This window comes from Tenebrio molitor, chromosome 3 (genome assembly GCF_963966145.1).
Source record: "Tenebrio molitor chromosome 3, icTenMoli1.1, whole genome shotgun sequence".
NCBI lineage: Eukaryota > Metazoa > Arthropoda > Insecta > Coleoptera > Tenebrionidae > Tenebrio > Tenebrio molitor.
Window position 1 is genome coordinate 15,442,091 of NC_091048.1, and position 18,210 is coordinate 15,460,300.

Below are 18,210 nucleotides of genomic sequence, written 5' to 3' on the forward strand. Positions count from 1 at the left end.
CACCCTGTATGTAATCCACGAGCCTACTCGTGTATCAAAATAACAAGCACCTACTGAAGGGTTAATCCTCTCAGGTACCGAACAGATCACCGGAGCAATTTGCCAAACCAAAATAATCGTCTAGATAGGGCGCTGTAATTGGTCAAATTTTTTTATGAACGAAATAATCAAAAATAAATTTTTTAATCAAAAAAAAAAATCACAGATAAATAACTACGTGTCAAATTAATAAAATTAAACACAAATCTAATAAATAAGAACTATATTTTGACTGATCGAACTTCTAAAAACTCCTTTCCACACCACCTCGAAGGTAGAGTACTAGGCGTGTTACGTAAATAAACTCAACAATTCAAAGTCAAATTTTGGCGGGAGGTTGGGCCAACCCAAAAAAATGAATCTTATTCTAGGAATTTCTTTTTTTCTGCCAACATAATTCAACAGGTGGTGGCTTTTTGATTTTGAAACATATTATACAGGCTGATTCAACTTTTACCGCCGGTGGCAAAATTGACCTTAAAAATTATGATTTCACTTTCATATTTTGCAGACCTAATTTATTATCCATAAGGCACATAATATCAAAAAATGAAATTTATAAGTTAATTAGGTCAAATTTTGCCATTTTCTCCATTATTAATTGTTTAATTTATTCAACCTTGTAGCATATGCACACTCAGGTATTTTCACACAATTTTACCATGTTAAATTAATTTTAGCGTATGGTATTATTGAAATAAACGCATTTTGATATTCAAATTTGTATTTGCTTCATGATTTACGACATAATGTCCAAATATCTTAACAATAAGATTTATTAGAGGATTTTTATTGCTACAGCAGTGGGTCCTTTGTAAAATCGAAGAAATTCGCCTAAGCAGGTCAGTTTTACAAGGTAGTCATTGTTAGAGAAAATTTACAACACTAAAAGCCAACAACCATCAATAAAAGCAACTTTTCCATTAAAATCGATTTAATTCAAAAACTATCAAACATTTTTCGAAACGGATTGTAGATATTGATTTTATACGCCATTAGCCACATTCTGATGCAAAAATTTTAACATAAATTTTTTTTGAAAAACAGTTTTTTATAAATATCTGGTCAATAAAAATTTTTTTTTTGAAATAAATTATACCGGTCGAAAGTAAATTTTTCGAAAAATGAACTCATTCATCATTTTGCCACCGGCGGTAAAAGATGAATCACCCTGTATATTTATAGTGAAATGTTTTTAATAAACAATTGTCAGTGTCAAAATCAAGTAAAAAACCACTCTGTACCACCCTAAAATGTGCGCATATGGACCAGCTGTATAACAATTTGACACCAAATCATAGTTAAGGTTATGTTTACTTCACCTCCCGGACCTTTCTTCCGCGAATTCATTTTCAAGACAAATTTAATGAGAAATTAGCAGAAATCTTTTTCGAATTTGAAATAAACTCTCGCTCGTCAGGGCACAGGCTCAGCTATATTTAAAAATTGTTGACACTCAGTGTGACTAATCGTATGTTCATGAAAATCACTGTTTGGCTCATACCAACATGACAACGTTTTGACATATGTTTATTAAAAAATTTCAATTATAGGTACAATCGCGGCCATCCAAAAGTGAACGATAGCTTGCGAAAATTTCCGTATTTTTCGTTAGATTAAATCAGGCTGTATTCATTGGCGTTCGTGCAGCAGGCGTTACTACTTTAATAATAAAAAGTTGTAATAAATAGTTTTTAATAAAAATGAGGCTGAGAAGTAATTAATACATTATTAAAATGAAAGTAAACGTTAGTAAAGAAACCTTTCCAACACCTATTCGTATTGGCCTCTCAAGCCTGTTTTCTTGCCAACGCCTCTTTATATTGAAGATGCAAGTCTTACTGCAATATAATTCTCTCGCCACAGCCGCCAACGACCAATTTTCTTCTAGCTTTGCAATAGCCCTAGCTATCTGAATCGGAGTGAGATGTGGCATTTAAAAAAAATAGTTTCAATAATTTTTTTAACGCTAGTGTCAAACTTTGACATTTTAGGACGCCTATGATTTAAAGTAAAAATCAAACTATTAAAAAAAATCGTTCACTTTTGGATGGCCGCGATAGTACTTGAAGCGATACAAGTAACTTTATTTGAACGGTAATTAGGTACCATGGATCTACCAATAGCAGATTCTAAATCATAGCAACTACTGGCCAGATAAATTTACTTGAAGGTGAATAAACCGGGCCTTAATGTGTATAAATATACAGGGTTGGTCCCGATATAACCTGCCAAAAAAATTCTGGGTCATTAGAAGGATCTAACAAGTCCAAAAAACCAAAAGGTCCAAAATAATGGGGATAAATTAACCCATGTCCACACCCATTCGACGCTGTTGACCCCAAAAATACGTACTGTCGCAAGCAATAAATTTTGGCCGTCAATGTCATTTCAAAATTTGGTTAGATTGTCACAAATTTAAAAAATTTCCCTGCCTGATTATCCCCACGTCAACAAAGTGTCAAAAAATTGAGAAAAAAAATGACAATTAATGTCATACAACATGATGATAGGTTATGATATTTACGACTGTTTTACAATGGAGCATTTTTGATTGCGTCAAAGAATGACCTTGACGATCAAAATTTATTGCTGGCGACTGTACCTACTCAGGAATTATTGTTGGTGTTTGTAAGGATGACAGTATCCAAGCAATATAGGTACCTGAATCGTTTATGACAAATCTCAAATCTGACAAATTAAATCAAATTAATGACATTTATTGAAAACGCTGTACCCTGTGTGCGTTAATTCACCAGCTTATTTAGGTACAAAAGCTGATTTTGTAGACTGAGATGAATGAGTAATAAATAAAGTGGTGTTCCTCATTGTGTAAATAAATGTAGAGGTAGTGTGTGCAAAATTGTGGAAGAACTATGTATTATAATGAAAGTATCGTCTTAATTGTGGTTAAATAGCCAAAATAATGTATTGAATAAATTTATTTACACTTTATATATTCGTACTTTCAACTCTGAGAATATCTACTAACTAATGAAAGGTAAACTAGACTAGAAAAATTATTTAATAATAAATGTGTGTGCCTTCCCTTGGCATTTAAGCACATTGAGTACGCCGGTACCAATTTTCATAAACAGAATTCGGCATTTCTGAGTTTTTACGAATTTGGTTCGCGGCGTCTGTTACGCGTTTCTGGAGTTGGCCTTTTGTATTTATTTCAACTTCGTATCTACCAAATCTTTCGTGTGGCCCCAAAAATTACAATCCAGAGGGGTTAAGGCTCGCGTTACCTGAGTTTGAAACGGTCGAAAAAGTGGATTTTCGATCACGTTTTTTGAGAAAACAGTACGAGATGAACGTTTTCTCTGTTTACTACATAAATTATGAACATTTCTATTAGTGAACTAGGAAGAGAAAAATATAATTTTGTTTTGACGAATTTGTTAAAAAACCACAAATAAAATACTCTGCTTAGATATTGTTGTGAATGTGACGCAGACGAAAAGTGGTGTTTCCTACTTGAATACTAGTTTCAACGTTAAAATTTTACGTTGTAGACAACCAACCCTACATGCTACTTGAGCTAACAGCTTACGGAAAGGGGACTATACAAGGGTACAAATTACATCGGCCTCCTGCTAAGAAATTAGGAAATACTTATAATAGGTATTTGCATTTTTATTCCAAATTTGTAACAAACGATTTGAGCTTTATTAACAACAGTGAATAATACTGCTGTTCCATCAGGAAAAGCTTCGTCATATTATTATATCACCCATTTTAATGTTACGCAAATCTCTGTCCTTTTTTTTAAGTGGAATAATAATTTACAGTAATAATGCACTATAAAAATAAGCACAATTTTTTCCTTTATCTCATGTAAAAATTCACGATCTCTAAATATTTTATTTTATACTGTCCGGTAGATGTTCGATTACATTATCAATTTGAGTCCGGTAGGTGAGTTATAACAACAGTATCAGAGCCGGAAAGTGTCGCTAAGCAACACTTACCGGACTGTTTTACTTTTACAAATCAAATCTGACATGGAAAAGTGCAAAAGTCGAAAAATATTCACTTGAGTGCTTCGAAATGATCGATTTGTAATACGAAAGTTGATTAGCAACCACAAGTGTCATTTTTTGACGTTTTAATTTGTGAAAAAACGATACGAGTGCTGCGTTTTAATCAACTTGAGTATTACAACAGATTATTTCAGAAGGACGAATGTATGTAATTCAGTAAGGTTATTCCATAAATAAAGTTGTTTAATTATAGTATATTATTACATGAGCAAGTACAGAATAAGTAAAGAATAAAAATCGTTATTTGCCAGTACCTATAATCCTATACTTTATCTATAGCAAATTTATCTGACTCTAAAAGCCCGACTAATAAACCGATTATGTTCAATTATTCACCGAAGGGACACAAGATGAAACCAACCATTTCATTGTAATTTTACCTTAAAAATATTTTGCCATAAGGGTTTTTGTCTCATTCATAATTCTCGACAAATCAGGTAGAAACTCCGAACTAATATTCATTCCCTCATCTGCAGGGAGTAAATGCAGATTTAATCGTAATACTTTGGGAAAATACAACTACACAATGCTGCTCCCTGTATTTGGTGAATATTATAGTTTTATTAGTCGGGCCTTCAAAGTCAGAAAAATGTCCTATACGATCAAATTGTAGGTATATTATGTATGTACCTAAAGTAGAACCAGAAATATAGTGTTTTTATGAGGGATGGAGTACATTAACTTGATGGGGTCAGTTATGGCAGGGCAATAAACTTCTGGCACTCGTCGCGCAACTGGGCTCTACCTACCTTTGTCTCCGATGGTCCATTTTCAGACGGCTCAAAAACATCTGTCATAGAAGATTTATAACTCTCTTCAAGTTGGTAATAAAAGTGACCCCAAAATTGTAAAAGAAATTATCGACCAGAGTCCATAAAAACACTATATTTCTGGTTCCACTATACAAAAAATTATAAAACTAATTCTTAGCTCAATATTTTTAATTTTTTAAAATTTAATGTTCCTTTTGTTAAAAAAAAAATGGGAGAAATACAAAGGAAAGTCGGAAAATTCGGACAAATTTAAAAAATTATAATTTTTGTATGCACTCTCGATCATAACTTACGACATTTGTAATTGATTCTTTTTTTTTTTGTTCGGTTTGTTCCCGGGATGGAAATAACTCAATTGAAAAAATGTTTTTGGAAAATTTAGAGAGAAATCTGGAAAAACGCATTCCACCCTAAATTAAAAATACATCCGTTTTTACTTTTGTGTTGTTTCGCTATCTGTCCAACAAATGTAGTTGTTTTATTTCTATACCAATTTATTTCGCTATCGGATTGTTCACTTGAACATCGATCTTGCAATCGAAATGTAAATAAAACACCTTGAGATTCATTGTAATTTCAAATTTAATGGAAGAAAATAAATCATCACCACAAACTAATTTGCTGAAATTTGGATTGGACAAGACAACGTCTGTCGGGTCAGCTAATAAATGTAGGAAATGGATAGTGGGCGAGGAGAAGTTTATTATGTTTGACGTTGTATTTTGGAGAGACATTACAATTTATCATTAAAAGTTGTTACAAATCTTGTTTGCTTAAACTATATCCCACAAATTTTGGGGGCTCAACCGGGATAGAAACAAGATAAACAGAGAATTGTAGAAAGAAGAACGGTGATAAATTAGAGGAATTCTAATTATTTTACGGAAAAGTGAAAAACAAGTGACAGTTACGAGGAAATTAAAAAAAAAAATGACATCATTGGGTGAAATTGCTTTTATCAGAGACAATATCAAAAATGCTCCTGTGAAGTCGATTAAAGCCCTTCATATGTTTATTTTCGAATCAGAAGGTGATCGAAAAAACAGATCAAGGCTGCGCGCATTCAAAGGATTTGATTTCGACGAAGATACTAAGGAATTTGAGACTAAACTTGAATACGTGGTTGAGACTTTGCAAGTAAGAGAGTTGATTTCTATTACTAATCTTCTCTGTCTCGACAATGATGGTGACGAAGACGAGCTATCAAGAAAAATTTGCTGCCACTTAATGAACCTTAGCATGTTGGAGAAAAATGAAGTAAATGACGACGATGAAGACGATAAAGATGACGAAGATGATAAAGACGATGAAGACGATGCAGAGCAATACGACGTGGTAACAGCTTCAAAGAAGAAAAATAGTAACAAAGAAAGAAGAGTCACAACCTCTAAGAAAAAAGAAGATAATACCAAAGACGACCAAGATGAAGAGAGAAATCAAAGAAGATTAAGAAGGGTAAATAACCTCAAAAGCAGCAGACCCAACGACGAAGAAGAAGATGACAATTATGCAAAATGCAATTCATGTTTTCCGTTAAGTTTTAGAGATGTGGAAGATTCAATTCGTCCTTTTAGTGGTAATGACGAGTATCCTGTCGAAAAATGGATTCAAGACTTTGAAGATACTTCCGTTTTGTTAAGATGGAGTCGATTACAGAAATTCATTTTCGCCAAGAAATCTTTGAAAGGTCTTGCTAAACTTTATATACAGAGTGAATGTGGTATCTCTACTTGGAGTCAACTGCGAGAAGCTTTGTTGTCTGAATTCTCAACTCAACTCAATAGCGCACATTTACATCAGATGTTATCGTCAAGAAAAATTCAGAAGAAAGAAACTGTTCAGGAATATTTTTTGATTATGAAAGAACTGGCCTCAAGAGGTAATGTAGAAGATAATGCACTTATCCAATATACTATTGATGGCATCACCGACGACACGAGTAACAAAATTATTCTCTACGGAGCTAATAACTTAAAAGAGTTTAAAAGAAAACTTCAAATTTTCGAATCGTTGAGAGAAAATTCAATGAAGATGTTTAAAACTAAGAAAGAACCGGAGATTAGAGAAGAAGTAATGAAGAACCAAGATATGAAATATAAAAAAGAAGAAGGCAAGCAAATTCGTTGTTTCAATTGTGGTTTAAAAGGCCATAGATCAATAGATTGTAAGTTCAAAGAGAAGGGAACAAAGTGCTTTAAATGTAATAATTATGGACATCGTGCAAAAGAATGCAACGAAGATAATAAACAGAAGAAACAAAGCGAAATTGAAAAGAAATTATCCCCAACAGTGTATTTGTCAAATTCATTGCAAGACGAAGAACCACCTGAAAATCATGAAATCTGCAACAGAGAAGTAACAGATCGAGTAAATTCAAGAAATTTCAAAAATGTAAAACTTTGTGGTACAGATTTTGAAGCTCTAATCGATACTGGAAGTGACGTTAATTTAATTAAGGCAAGTGCTTTTTTGAAAATAGGTGCTCCACGCTTTGAAGAAACTCCACTTACGCTCACTGGTTTAGGAAATGGAAAGGTAAAGACACTTGGAAAATTTTCGACAAAAATAAACATTGATAATTGCGAACTTGTGACCGAAATTCACATTGTATCGGATGAAGCAATCTCCATAAATGACATAAATCTCATAATTGGAAGACCAATCTTGAATAAAGTAACGTTAATCATGAATTCCGAAGGAGTGATGGTAACTGAAAATGTAACCGAAATGAAAGAAACAAACTTACTGAATGATGAAAAGAAAGTACAAAAGAGAATCGCAGCAGAAGATGAGAATACAACAGAGGAAAATAATGCATTACCAGAAGGTGAAGTTTCGAAGAAAATTTCAGATGAAGACAAAATTGAAGATACTGAAGAGAATCTAAATGATGCACTGAAAATTACAAGCTCTGAAGATGACGTTGGTGTGGAGAGCGAAGAAAATCAAAATTTGGACGAAACATTTGGGTCCGGTGAAGAAAAAAGAAACACGAATGAAGATATAGAAAGTTTAGGAAGAAAACTAGAAGCAGCTGTGGATAAAATAGCAAAAGAAATTAATTCCAATATACCTAAAAATGAAGATGATGTTAGTCAGGTCAACCTTGAAGATAAGGAAGTGGAGGAGGCTTGCGAAGAAGGAAGCACCGAAAAAGTTGAAGAAAATTTTGACAACTTGGGAAGAAGACTGGTTGAAGCTGTCGACAAAATGGCAAACGAGTTGAATTGCAAAAATGAAGAAAAAGATGTTTGTTCTGTTGATGTTTCTGAAGATAAGATTGAACATTCTGAAGGAGAAGTTGTTACTCTAATTGAAGAAAGATATGAACTGCGCAAAGAAGCGAAACAACAGATTAAGAAGATCCACGAGGAAAACATCAAGAATTACAATAGGAAACGTAAAATGGCAAGAGAATATAAACCTGGAGACCAAGTTGCCATCAAAAGAAAAAGAACCCAATTTAAGACTAATGCCAAAATACTGCCCAAATATTTAGGTCGGTATGAAGTAATCAAGAAAATTGGAAATGACCGCTATGATGTTAAGAAGATCGGCACACATGACGGTCCGAGAACAACCAAATCATGCGCTGAGATGATGAAGCCCTGGTGTCAAGAAGATCTTGACTCGTTCGAGGCGAACGAATTTCAGGATGGCCGAGTTGTAGGAAATGGATAGTGGGCGAGGAGAAGTTTATTATGTTTGACGTTGTATTTTGGAGAGACATTACAATTTATCATTAAAAGTTGTTACAAATCTTGTTTGCTTAAACTATATCCCACATAAATAATAAAATGGAATTAAACAACAGTTTGCAGTGCAGCCAAAGCCAATTCAGATTTGGCATTGTAGGACTTGTCTTTCCAACACAAAATTTCATTTTATCTCCGTATTTAGGTACGGAACAGGACAGGATCGTAACTCTCTACTACCCTCTACTGAGCGTCTGTGACCAATTCAAGGTACATACCTGCGTCTCTCGGTTTGTTTGACCCAAGGAGGTTTGACCAAAATATAAATTTGTAAATAGAGGACCCACTGTACATCAACTTCGAAATTTCTTTCAGGTAAACGCGAGGATCGGGGACACCATCGTATTGGAATCAGTCAGAACCAACCTCACATAAATGCAGATGTAGCTCCACAAAAGTAGGTACAACTGGGTACAACGGGACGGAAGGACTCCTTCAGGAAAACGCTCGCTGTATGGTCGCCTTGCCGGTCTTGAATTACCACGTGTTTCGCCATAGAGAAAATGGAAATCGGCGTATTCTTGTTTTGTGAATTTCATAACTTTCTGAAGGATTCGCAAATTTAAAATTAAACTTGACCAATGTCATAGGTGTTACAGGTACCGTTGCCAAAGAAATTGCAGCCAAGTAACCAGAATTACCTTTTTAAAACCGATTAACTCATTAGCGTACAGCAAATTGTGACCAAATTTTCAATTATTTTTATCTCGAAAACGAAAAGACTTATTAAGCTTGTTTGACACGATGCTAAATTTTCTAGAAAATTTGTTAGAAAATGAGAGAGACCCTCGATCAGGACCAATGAACGATCAGGATCATAGTCTGTCTTTGTCAGATCCTGATCGTTCATTGGTCTTCTCTCATTTTCTAACAAATTTTCTACAAAATTTAGCATCGTGTCATACAGCCTTTAGAAACAATTTTTGTGTATGAGTTCTATTCGTCACCTACTACTGGATTTCTTCTGGCAGGTTTTATCGGGACCACCCTGTATATTTCTAACACATTTTATTACAAATTTTAAACTGTAGTTTATAAAAAATCAAAAAAGGATAAATTCCCTATTCATTTTTGCCTAGTTTATTATCATTTTTACTTACCGCATCTCGTACCCTCCTTTCTTTGAATAATCAACCCTTTTGCCACCAATAAACTTGGCTAAAATAGAATTATAGCGTTCGGCAGAATTGTTATTGACATTTTTAAGCAGACTCCTTGCGTGAAATTTGAGCCTGTATCCCGCTGAACAAATATCATCCAACAGACCACACTCGGTCATACTAGAGATCATACTCGTTTCTGCAGTGGTTGCTTATTACAAAAGTAATCTGAGCAGTTGCGATGCTCTCCAAAAACATGTCTGGAGCTATTTGCAATGTCCTTCTTCAGTTCCACTGTCTTCACGCTTTCTGGTACGTCTATCTCAATGTAATGCATTACTGCACAACTGATCGCAACTCTTAAACGCAAAATATTGGCTTTTAAGCATTTTCTGGAAGCAACAGGTACCAGTTTCCCCTTGGAGCTAAATCTTTTATTTGAGAGGTCTCGTAACTTTGTGCAGTAGTTCCGAAGAAGATGATTCTTGCATTCTATTTTTTCAATTGTCATATTGCCATAAGGTCTACACGTCAGAAGTTTTTTATGCACACTGCTGTCGCCGTCAGCAATTAAAAACTTATATCGAAGTCCACTTGAATCCTTCAACGATTAAATTACTTTCCATACTGGTGGAAGTGCCATTCCAATGTTTGAAACAGGCGTGAACCTTTTCAGGGTCATATCTGGCGCATACTACGCAGTATTTATTTTTTACTCCCAAGAAAAGTATTTTTTTTTGTGTGGTAACCTATTATGCAAGCAACACCGGAATGTGCATCGTAATTGGTTTTATCTAATCCCGTCGGATAAATGACACTTATCCCACTCATTTGAGTGGAATAAGGAACTTCATTACCGGGCGCATTTCATGACTCCACTCAGTGAGATAAGTGACCTTCATTACCCCACTCAGTGGGATAAGTAAGTTATTATTCCACTCAGTGGTATAATGAAACTGGCGGAAATAAATAAGATTTACCTTTTTTTTTTAATTCGGGGCGGTCTGAGATAAAATTTTGTACATAACACGTGGGCTAAAGCATATTACAGGAAACTCGTGTGATTGATAGTGCAAAGATTATCATGGCGTCCGATACAGATGATGAAGCTAACGGACGCTCTGAAAATAATGCAAAAATCACGTGCAATTTTTGTAATATTGGCATTCGAAGTGGTATGGTCAGATGTAAAGGACAAAAGTGCCTAGTTGTGCTCCATGTACGGTGTTTTGAAAGTGTGGCGAGGCTATTTGCGATAGTTGATAGGAAGGATTGGTTGTGCAAGACTTGTTCGTCGAAATCGGAAGGTGAGGCAGCAGCTCAATCTACTGATGTGAAATTACTTCAAAAAGAAAACGATTACTTGATGAGGGAAAAGTGGTTACAGGATAAGTTAATATTAACATTGGAAGTCTGCAACAAGCAATTGCAGGATAAACTTGAGGACTCTAAAAACCTTCATCAAGGTAGTTCTTATAGTGCAGTGGTAAAAAACAGGACTGTAAACAAAACAACCTCGTCAGCTGTGCTAATTCCAACAAAAACGCATGCATCAACAGCTGATATCATAATAAAGCAGGATGGATCGGGGGATGCAAACGATAAAGTAGCCTTAAATAATATTCCGTCAATTGTTAATCCCGCAAAACTAAATGTCAAAATTGACCATACTAAGTTTACTAAAAATGGTATTGTAATCCGGTGCAACGATGAGACGTCGCGATCTTTGCTAAAAAATAACCTGCAAGAGGTGCTAGGTCAGGGCTACACTATACAAGATGCGCATAAGTGGAATCCACGGCTAATTATAAAGGGTGTTAGCTCCAAACTGGTCGAGGATGTTCCTGTAGATCAACTTATTGATGGAATAGTTACGCTAAACAATTTAAGGGAAGTAAGTGATGAAATTACTGTACCAGACATCAAATTGATTACAACATTGAAGTCGGGAAATACTCGCAATCTTGTGATAGAAACTAATAGCACTACACGTAGGAAAATGTTGGCGGCTGGGCGAGTTTTCGTCGGGTGGCAATCCTGTACTTGTGATGACTACATTAGAGTGATAAAGTGTTACAAGTGTTCCCGCTTCGGTCATACTCAAAAAAATTGCACCAAGGCTAATCCATCTTGTTCCAAATGTGCTCAGAATCATGAAACCAGAAACTGTAATATCAAAGATTGGAAATGCATTACTTGTATCGAGAGCAATGCTAAATTTAAAACCTCGTTCCTAACTAATCATTATTGTGGGGATCACGAACTGTGCGACATATAGTAAACAGATTGCCACGCTGCAGTCTCGGATTGACTACGGTCAGACTTAATCGTCGCCCTCTTCGCTAATTATAAAGATATAGTTAAAAATAGCTGTAATTTTAGTTTTGCCCATTTTAATTGTAGATCTATACTTGCAAACTTTGATTTGTTTTCTGGGTTTATGGAAATGGAGGATTGCGACGTTGTGGGAATCTCAGAGACGTGGCTAACTCAGAATGTTCTGAATCAGACTCTGTCAATAGGTAATTATAAAATTGTGAGAAATGATCGTAAGGCTAGAGGTGGAGGGGTTGCTTTTTATTTGCGGCAACATCTGCAGCATAGGTTAGTTGATGTGTCTGGGAGCGTCCCGGGAGTCTCTCAGCTTGAACATTTGTGGATCAGTATAAAACTGGGTGGACAATCTGCATGTTTAGGTACTCTATACCGGCCTCCCAATGCAAGTCTGAATACTTCACTTGACTGTCTCGAAAATATATTAAACTTTCTTACACCTAAGTATGATATAGTATTGTTTGGGGGGGACCTGAATGTTGACATGGCTTGCAACAATATAGATTCACAATCATTATCTAGAATACTTAGCAGACATAATCTAGTTCAAATAATAAATGCGCCTACTCGTATTACTCCCACTACTCAAACGATTTTAGATGTGCTAGTCTGTCCTAATAATCTACTGCCCATTGAGATAAATAATATTAGAATGGATGATATCTCAGACCATAATTTTGTGTATGCGAAGTTTAATATAAAGAAATCTAAACCTCCTGCACTGTTTAAATCATATCGGGATTTCAGTAAGTTTAACTTTGAATCATTTACCGCGGATGTCTTGCAAATTGATTGGGATTATATTTATTTATGTAACACTGTTGATGAAATGGTTTACTTTTTTAATCAAAATATTATACAATTATACGATACACACGCGCCAATGAGGAAAGCTAGAATTACAAAACCTCCAGCCCCATGGCTCACAGAAAATTTAAAGCTGCTCATGAATCTCAGGAACGTGGCTTTTAGGAAATACAAAAGAACAGGGAGTGAAGTGGATTGGCGGGAATACAAGGACCGACGGAACTTTGTCAACGCATGTATTAATGCCGAAAAAAAAGCATATTTACAACAAAAATTTAAACTCAGTCCTAAAGCATTTTGGAACACAATTAAGGACTTTAACATTAAAACAAAAAATTCAGATAGTGTCAAATTTAGTATTGAAGAATTAAATAGTATTAATAAAGCATTTTTGGACAAACCTGCCAGTTTACAACCGGGTGACTATAACCTTATAAAAAACCAATGTGAAAGTCATAATTTCCCTCATACGGACAATAAATTTACTTTTGAAGCAGTAACCGTTAATAAAATAGAAAAAGTTTTTTATTCCATCAAAAGCAATGCTATCGGAGCAGACCATATTAGTTTAAGAATGTTAATAAATGTATTTCCTTTCGTCTCAACCCATGTTACTTTTATTATTAATAAATGTCTTGAAGCTGGTGAGTTTCCTGAATCTTGGAAGGATTCTTTAGTAATTCCCCTACCAAAGTGTGTTGAACCAAAGTCACACGGTGATTATCGACCCATCAGTGTTTTGCCGACGATGTCTAAGATATTGGAAAGAGTAGTGCATGAGCAGCTTAGTCAGTATGTCAATGATAACAATATACTACCAGCCACACAGTCAGGATTTAGGTCCTCGTACAGTACTAGTACGGCTCTTCTTCATATAACAGATGACATTTTTAATGCAGTAGATCAGCATAAATTAACATGTTTAGTTTTATTGGACTACTCGAAAGCATTTGACACTATAGATCATAAAATCTTATTATTAAAAATGAGTTACCTTGGTTTATCAAAGTCCGTTGTGCGGTTCTTTCAGATGTATCTTGGTCACCGTCGGCAATGCACTATTCCTGGTAACCAAAGGTCAGATTTCAGACCAGTAACCCGAGGAGTACCACAAGGTAGCATTTTGGGACCTTTATTGTTTAGTCTTTACACCGCGGATATAACAGCTGGTATTAGGTACTGTAAGACACATCAATATGCGGATGACACCCAGTTGTATTACTCTTTCTATTTGAGCGCTCGTCTAGAGGCTGCTAATAATATCAATTATGATCTTAAACAAATATCTCTAAACTCAAATAATCATGGTCTGAAATTAAACGAGCAGAAAACAACTCTCCTTGTTATTGGTAGGGGACGGGATACACTTTTAAGTGATATAAATTTTAATATTATCTTAAATAGACATATTTTAAAACCACAAGAATACGGAAAAAATTTAGGACTTTCAATAGACAGCAATTTAAGGTTCCACGAACAGGTCAACAAAATAATTTAAAATTCATTTATCAAATTAAAACATTTATATAAGTTCAAAGACATATTAAGTTCAGATGTAAAATTAAAATTATGTGATACCCTCATTCTTTCAGCCATTGAATATTGTGGTATTGTATACTGGCCTGCGATTTTAAATAAAGATAAAGAGAGTCTTCAAAGAGTGCAGAATTGTTGTCTGAGATTTTGCTTTAACATACGTAAGTTCGATCATATTTCATATAAATATAAGGAAGCAGGCTGGATGAGGCTTCCGGAGCGATTTCTGCTACATTTTGGAGTCTTTTTGTTTCAGCTAAGTAAACAGCAGCTGCCTCATTACCTCTACAAAAAGCTGATCAAGCATTCTGATATCCACAACCGTCCTACTAGACACAACGATCATTTTATTGTTCCTGCGCATAGTTCGGCATTATATCAAAGAAGTTTCTCCTATAGCGCCGCGAGAATCTATAACTTGATTCCCAGTGAAATAAAACAGTCACCTAGCATTTCTGTTTTTAAATCCAAATTTAAAAAATATCTTTTTGCTACACCAATTACATTGTGAATGTACTCATTTTCATGGTACTCAAATGGTACGCAATCTTGATTTATAATGCATATTTTGGTTTTTATTTTTCTTTTTTTCCTTTTTCTCTTTTTTCTTTTTCTGTTTTCTTTTTCTTTTTTTTTAGAATTTAGGTTAAGTTTGAGGGGGGGATGGTGGGGAGGGGGGGTGGTTACTTGGAAGAGCAACGTTGTTGAAAGGCGCCACCCCAGTTATTATTAGTATTCTTAGAATTGTCACTGTTGTAACTGATTTATTTTCTGGAAATAACTGTTATTGTATTAATTGAATTTTAACTACAATTATCGAATAAAGACAATATTATTATTATTATTATTATTATTATTATTACAGATGAACTCGGGCTAACGTCCTCGTCATCTGCAATCTTCACACTCGAATCCTGTAATATTGCTTTTATCCCACTAATTGTGTAAATAACTATTATACGACCTTTTACACCACGCTCCGTCCGTTACAACCATTATTTCTGGAATACCGTCTTGTCCGATATGCCCGTTTTCAATGGCATGAACAACTTCATCTTTACCGGCTTGAAGCATAGTTTCCAACGCGGACTTTTCGAATTGTTCAAAATATTCGTTTTCCAAATTTTTATAAGGCAGGAGACCAATGGGAGGAATATTGAGATTGCTGAGAAATTCCCTCAACTGAGTATAGTATAATTCAGAATAAATGGCATCGCGGTAGGCGTTGATTCTCTAAAGTGAGTTTTATGTTGTCAAAAAATTTAGTAAACATGTGAAACCGTCATTACTTTATTCTGAGGTTATGCTTTACATAATTTTGACATGGTTTTCACCCACAGCAGAGATAACCCCCAGACAAATAATACACTTTTCATAAATGAAACAAGGAAATTCCAAATACTTATAACAAGAAAATAAACACAAAACGATTCCAATGATAATATCAAGGCCAAATTAAAAGCGAAGGTTACCAACAGCATCGAAACTAGGGTATTATTAGCAAGGGTCTTGCTGCCAACGTAAATTTGAATTTCCAACGCCTACCGCGATGCCACTTATTCTGAATTATAGCTCCAATACCGATTCCAATACCCTGTCTTAATTTCCTTTTGAATTATAACACTGTCTCCCGTGCAGGAAAATAGACCGTGATGTGGAAAACTCAATATTTGCTGACCAAAAAAATGTATGTCAACGATCCACCTGCCTTCGATTTTATCGATATTTGTACTACAAATTCTTCAATTAGGACCTATCTAGTACCTAGTGTCTGATTATTGAATTCACCTCGACAATTTTTCTTGATTTTCTAATGGGGTATCGTCTAAAACATCTTCAGAAGTGTTTTTGACGACAGAATTTTCCACAGATGTAATACCTCCGATGAAACAGTTTCAAAATTGTTATCTACGCACGTAATCACAGTTGAGGTCTTATTTTTAAATTTAAGTGGTCTAGAATAAATTGAAAATTGCACCAAAATATAGCTACTTTGCCTACATTAGATTTTTATAATCGATGTTAGTACCTAATGTACAGATCATTGTTAATTAGATTACTAAATTACTTACTTCTTGGCATTTCTTTTTGGAATTAAAGGGCCACTTTTTCGGTGCCTACACAATCTACGTGATTTGCTACCCATAATTATTTGTCACTACTTGTTACTTTGCGTAATATACGAGCGGCGACTGAACACTGACCATCGGGAGACTGAGAGATGAGGGTTAAAATTTTTCATAAAAAAATTTTAAAAGACAAAACCGCCTCAATTTCTTGGAAAGTGGAGGTACGGTACCCGTACCGGGACCGGGCCACTAGAAACAGACAGACAGAGAGATGCAAGCATTGCAGCTAGTAGTACAGACATAAAGGTGTTTTTTTTTTTTAATTTGGCGTCGAAGTAGGCGTTGGAGAGTCGATTGAGATCGCACCACTCGTGTAAAAGTGTAAGATTTGAACAGCTTGGGGTGTATTCTTCAATCTCTAGTGATAAATGTCGCATGCGACATTTGTCAATTCTCGTACAATTCTCGTTTCATTCGCGTTTTAAACTGGCCCAATCATGCCAAAAAAAGTCCAACATGCCACACAAATGTTGCGTACCCAATTGCAAGTCAAATTATGCTTCAAGCAAGTCTTCCTGAGTTAGTGTTTTCAAATTCCCATCGAAGAAGATTAGAATGCAAGAATGGATGGGGATTTTGGAACTAGAAAACTGGCGCGTGAGGTCTTTGCTGCTCGTTCCATTAGGTCTAAAATCCATTTTAAATTATAAACCTGTATTGGTGGTAGGGTCCATACACCCGAGTGGGTAGCTTTTGGAGTTCTTAATTCGTACTGCACCTTTATTAATCTTTAATGGTCTCTGTGTACGACTTTAGAAAAAAATCTACCGTGTACAGGTGGCATGCGTTAGAATTTGCACTGGAGCTAATGCAATCATGGTGAACTAAAAGGACTTCTATCTTCATTTTGGATAGGATACTTGTTCAGAATACAGGACTCTATGAAATTTTACTAACAATAGCTATCTTATAAAACAGGATACACATAATTACCTTGAGTTGAACACCTGATATACTTTGACTGAAGTAAAATTGCAATACGAGAATTAGAAAAATCTTTCAGTGATGATTAACTGACAGCTAACAATGACAAAATAGTGAGTGATCACAAAACTTCAAAACTAGTAACTTTTTTTAAAGGTTGGCGAAGCAACGTTGTCAGACGTTAGTGGGCCATTCCACAGACCACTTTCTGAAGTCAGTGTCACGGCCTGTTAAAATAGAGACCGCCTTGGTTATATGCATTGAATTGCTTCCTCCAAACCCAGAAACATTATGTCATTCGAAAAGGTTTTTTTCATTGATTTCTGAATACAATCAATTTTTTTTGCATTATCCTTTTCTCAAAGTACACGTGGATGTGTAGATGAAATTATATTTTTTTTAAACTCTTGCATAATAAAATAATACCAATGGAAAAAGCCCGTTTTAAATTATAATTATAATTCGGAATGTGACTAAAATTTTTATATCAAAGTTGTCTACACATAATACAATTCAAGACAACATATTTATGGAATTTCAAATGTGTAATGTTTATTTTATTGGCCAAAACATTACCAAACTTTGCATAAAACTGGCGTTCCAGCTGAACGCATTCTTCCCCTTAAATTGGTCAATTTATTAAGTGATTTTGTCCCAGATCAAATAACACTGTAAATGAAAACGAGAATGTATTTATTCATGTATGCATAAAATAAATACAGGCGCCCTCCTACCGATTTATGCATTTTTATTTCAAAGTTTGACCA

General features: G+C 35.0%; 1 protein-coding gene across 1 annotated transcript; it reads left to right on the top strand.

Annotated features, from left to right (window-relative positions):
- Positions 1-5,788: 5,788 nt before the first annotated feature.
- On the top strand, positions 5,789-8,539 carry LOC138125884 (glutamic acid-rich protein-like). The gene has a single exon (XM_069041441.1). It carries the CDS (start codon positions 5,789-5,791, stop codon positions 8,537-8,539), a length of 2,751 nt encoding a protein of 916 aa, XP_068897542.1.
- The last annotated feature ends 9,671 nt before the right edge of the window (positions 8,540-18,210 follow it).

Excerpts from the sequence above, each read along its gene's own strand:
- LOC138125884 (XM_069041441.1), top strand. The coding sequence starts at position 5,789 with ATGACATCATTGGGTGAAATTGCTTTTATCAGAGACAATATCAAAAAT.